General features: G+C 37.7%; 1 protein-coding gene across 1 annotated transcript; it reads right to left on the bottom strand.

Annotated features, from left to right (window-relative positions):
• On the bottom strand, window positions 1-3,104 carry LOC102229720 (Rieske domain-containing protein-like). Its single transcript, XM_005795705.3, has 3 exons — window positions 2,737-3,104; window positions 1,627-1,742; window positions 1-1,112 (listed from the first exon to the last, which is right to left on the bottom strand). Exons 1-3 carry the CDS (start codon window positions 2,924-2,926, stop codon window positions 1,014-1,016), a joined length of 405 nt encoding a protein of 134 aa, XP_005795762.1. The 5' UTR covers window positions 2,927-3,104; the 3' UTR covers window positions 1-1,013.
• Between the last annotated feature and the right edge of the window lie 347 nt (window positions 3,105-3,451).

Here is a 3,451-nt window from a genome sequence, read left to right as displayed (position 1 = left end):
CACCTCACAAATTAAACAGCTACTAGTTGCACCATTTTCATTGCTTCTTTTGTTGGGCCACAAATTGTCAAGTAACAACACTGTTTGGATTGTGAGATGAGCAGAATAAGTGTTTATACGTGCTCTAGTCCAAATAACTCAACAGTGAGTCTAACAGTTTCAGACCACATGTAAAGTTTGTTGATGAAAGGAAGAAAATTTGTGGGTTTAATGAGACCATTGTGGGGATGTTAGACACTTCAGATAATGTTACATAAGTGTTGAAGGAGAAGATTATGCTTAATTCATTACTACTTGATCACACATGAAGCCAGTTTGTTTTTTTTTATAAAGAACATCACAATGTCTTATAAGGATAACATAGTTTAGATCTTAACAAAAGGAAATAGCTAACCATGATGTAACTCCTTGGCTTTTGTTTGTGGTTTGAATAAGCGAACAGTTCTTAAGGAGAAGTTATAAGAACTGACTGATTACCAGCTTGTTTGATATCAGATTGATCTAACCAAGCAGCAGAGATCACACAAACATCTGGGGAAGTTTTCATGAGATAATTGATCAAATAAGAAATAAAAACAAGACGTTTTAGAGTTTTATTTACAAAAACTAATATTGAAAACAAATGCTCTTTTTTTTACACCTCACAATTTGTTCTGTAAGATAAAGTCTTAATTAAATAAATGAAGTTTGTGAGGCTAGACAAACGGGATACGAATACTTTTGCAAAGAAATGTATTTGTTGTATTTTGCTGTTTCTCCATTAAAAACATACAGTAAAATGTTCACAACTCTTCCTCTTAACAGCTTGTGTTAAACTCTGAACTTTGCCTGGTATACCAACAAGAAAAACAACTTCATGATGTCATGTCCTCTTCAAGACGGTCTCCTTAGTCCTGAGTTCTCAGCGAAGTAAAAACAACTCTTAGAACAACAGAGATAAGGCTTTGGAATGTTTTCGGATGACTTGTGGAAAAAGTCTTAAAAATAGGATGAACCAGCTGCGCGGAGATAACTCAGGTTTTCTGATTTGCTGGAAAAGGCCTGAGGGAGAGATGACTTGCGTGCTTCACGTACACGTCGCCATCCACCAGCTTTACTTCATAAACTTGTTGCTGTGAAAGTGAAACCACAAGACAAAAAGTCATAAGTGCTCGAAAATGATAAACAGCAGTGGAAAACAATTATATCTTAATGTGTGCAACTGATGTCATCTGTGAAAAACCAGACAATACTGACAAAAACCCAATGTGCCATCTTATCTAAAGTTTGCTTTATCCACATCGGACCGCAGGGCAAAAACAAATTTTGAAACAATTTATTGAAAACAATTACTTTGCACTGGTGTTGCTGCCATTTTAATTAAATATAGTTACGCAAATGGAAGGATTAAAGATTATGCATTGATTCCTAAATAATTTTTTTGTCTGCTGCTGAAAGCTGGGATTAATAAAATAATAAAACATTTACTGTACCCTATGATATTTTATTATTACACACTGCATGTCAAATTCATATTTTTCATTTCCACAAAATACATTATTTGCTCATATAATCATTTTATATGGGGATTTAAGCACATGGAAAGAATAAGGACACAACTAATAAGGCTTTTATTGCATCACTGACCTCTAATAATGTCCCAGACTTCCCAGTTCTGAGATCATAGCCATAGTCATGCCAGGGGCAGAAGACCTGCAGGACTCCATCAGCCTCCTCAATGTCTCCCTCACACAGAGGACCCCCTGAGGTTAGTGCAGCAAACAGCTAAAGTTACTATTGTGGGGAATTTTTGTTAAAAACACAGGTGGATAACGAAGTGTGGGTTTCCACAAAATACAATACTTTTTGAGAAGCACACTCAGAAAAAATAAGAATAAAAAAACAACGCCTCCACCCCGTCTGCTACTTCTGTTTGGTGAGTTTTAGTTGATGACATCACAAGAGGCACAAGAATCAAGGTGAATAACATTGGAGGAGATTATAGCTTTGGACAAACTTTGAATCATTTGAGCTGCATCCCACCTCATCCTGGTTTCTATTCCTAGAACCACCTTCATGCATTTCATTATTGTCAAAGTTTCCTAAATAATTGTTGTGCTCTGAAACACTGCTCAGGAGTTTTGGTGTAGTAATATGTGCTAATGGCGAAGAAACAACCTAATGCTAATGTTTATCCATCGTCATCAGTGGCCATGCCAGCCTGGATACTCACGGCAGGTGCAGCAGAGAGCAAGGAAAAGAGTGTGAGCAGCACTTACATGAGTGTGATTAACAACGCTAAGAGTTTCCTCTTGGCTGCAAATGGTTGTTTTTCACAGAGGTTGTTTCTGACATATTTCCTCGTATAACATGAGACAGATTATCTGTATGATTATCCTCATATTATACTATCAGGATATAGTGACAGTTTTAACAAAATTGTAAAAAACAAACAACAAAAAACATTTTTTTTAATAAAAAAAAGCTATTTCATAGTTTTAATCTAGTGTGTCTTATCTAAATTATTCTTCTTTCGAGAAAAAGTGAAGGTGACAATTGGTAATTTCTGAAAACCAGACGGCAGGGGGCAGAATGCTTCCCCCCACCCCCATTTGTTTCTATCCTTCTAGTCTTGCATATTCATATGAATTTGCAAAAGAAACAATCGCCACATATGTCAACATGGGCTGCATTCATCATACACTGAGCAAAGCGCTGCTTTCCTTTAAACTAGGCAGAAATTAAGCGTGTTTTTACCGGAGTGAGCACAGCGGGCGTCCATGGCAAAAAACTGTCCCCTGACATAAAAGAGGCAGACATCGCTGTCGCGGCCGAGAGGGGAGTACATTAGACGGCAGGGCTTCTTGGAAAGCTCCGAGGCTGGGCCTATAAGTCTCCATGAAGCGCCCGTCGTGTTCCCTTCATCATCCTCCGAGCCAGAAGCCATAAATAACCGCGGGGTGATATGGTTTTGTAATTTGCGCAGCTACAGCCTTGTTTTTTTCTCACGGGTGCGCACGGTGTGCTTGCTGTTCGCAGCATGTAAATATTCCATATTTAACCACCAGACTATCACAGATCTCATCCAGCAAGGAGCTACTGCAATCTGTGTCTGCCGAGCTGCTGCTGGCTCAACCTCAACCTACCGTCATAGAGCGGGATTACATACTGTATATGTACAGTATGTATCTAACGTTTAAGCTATTTATGCTCCAGCAATCATCATACTCCAGCAATCATATATACTATATATATATATATATATATATATATATATATATATATATATATATATATATATATATATATGAATGGATGGACCCAGACAGACCCCTCCTGTTCTTTGATTAGGGTCAGTCTGTTTCTAACAATACAGCTCCATTGTGTATTGTCTAGTACTTTGTTGGTGGCCTGTTGAGTTAATTAAAGACAGATTCTTACCAGATTCCAAAGTTGTGTGGTAAATGTGGAG

Source organism: Xiphophorus maculatus, chromosome 9 (genome assembly GCF_002775205.1).
Source record: "Xiphophorus maculatus strain JP 163 A chromosome 9, X_maculatus-5.0-male, whole genome shotgun sequence".
Lineage (NCBI taxonomy): Eukaryota > Metazoa > Chordata > Actinopteri > Cyprinodontiformes > Poeciliidae > Xiphophorus > Xiphophorus maculatus.
This window is presented reverse-complemented; position numbering and strand designations above follow the sequence as displayed.

Coding starts and splice junctions, on each gene's coding strand:
- LOC102229720 (XM_005795705.3), bottom strand. CDS start 2,926: ATGGCTTCTGGCTCGGAGGATGATGAAGGGAACACGACGGGCGCTTCA. Junction 1,743..2,736: donor CGCCCGCTGTGCTCACTCCG/GTAAAAACACGC, acceptor CACTAACCTCAG/GGGGTCCTCTGTGTGAGGGA. Junction 1,113..1,626: donor AGTCTGGGACATTATTAGAG/GTCAGTGATGCA, acceptor TCACTTTCACAG/CAACAAGTTTATGAAGTAAA.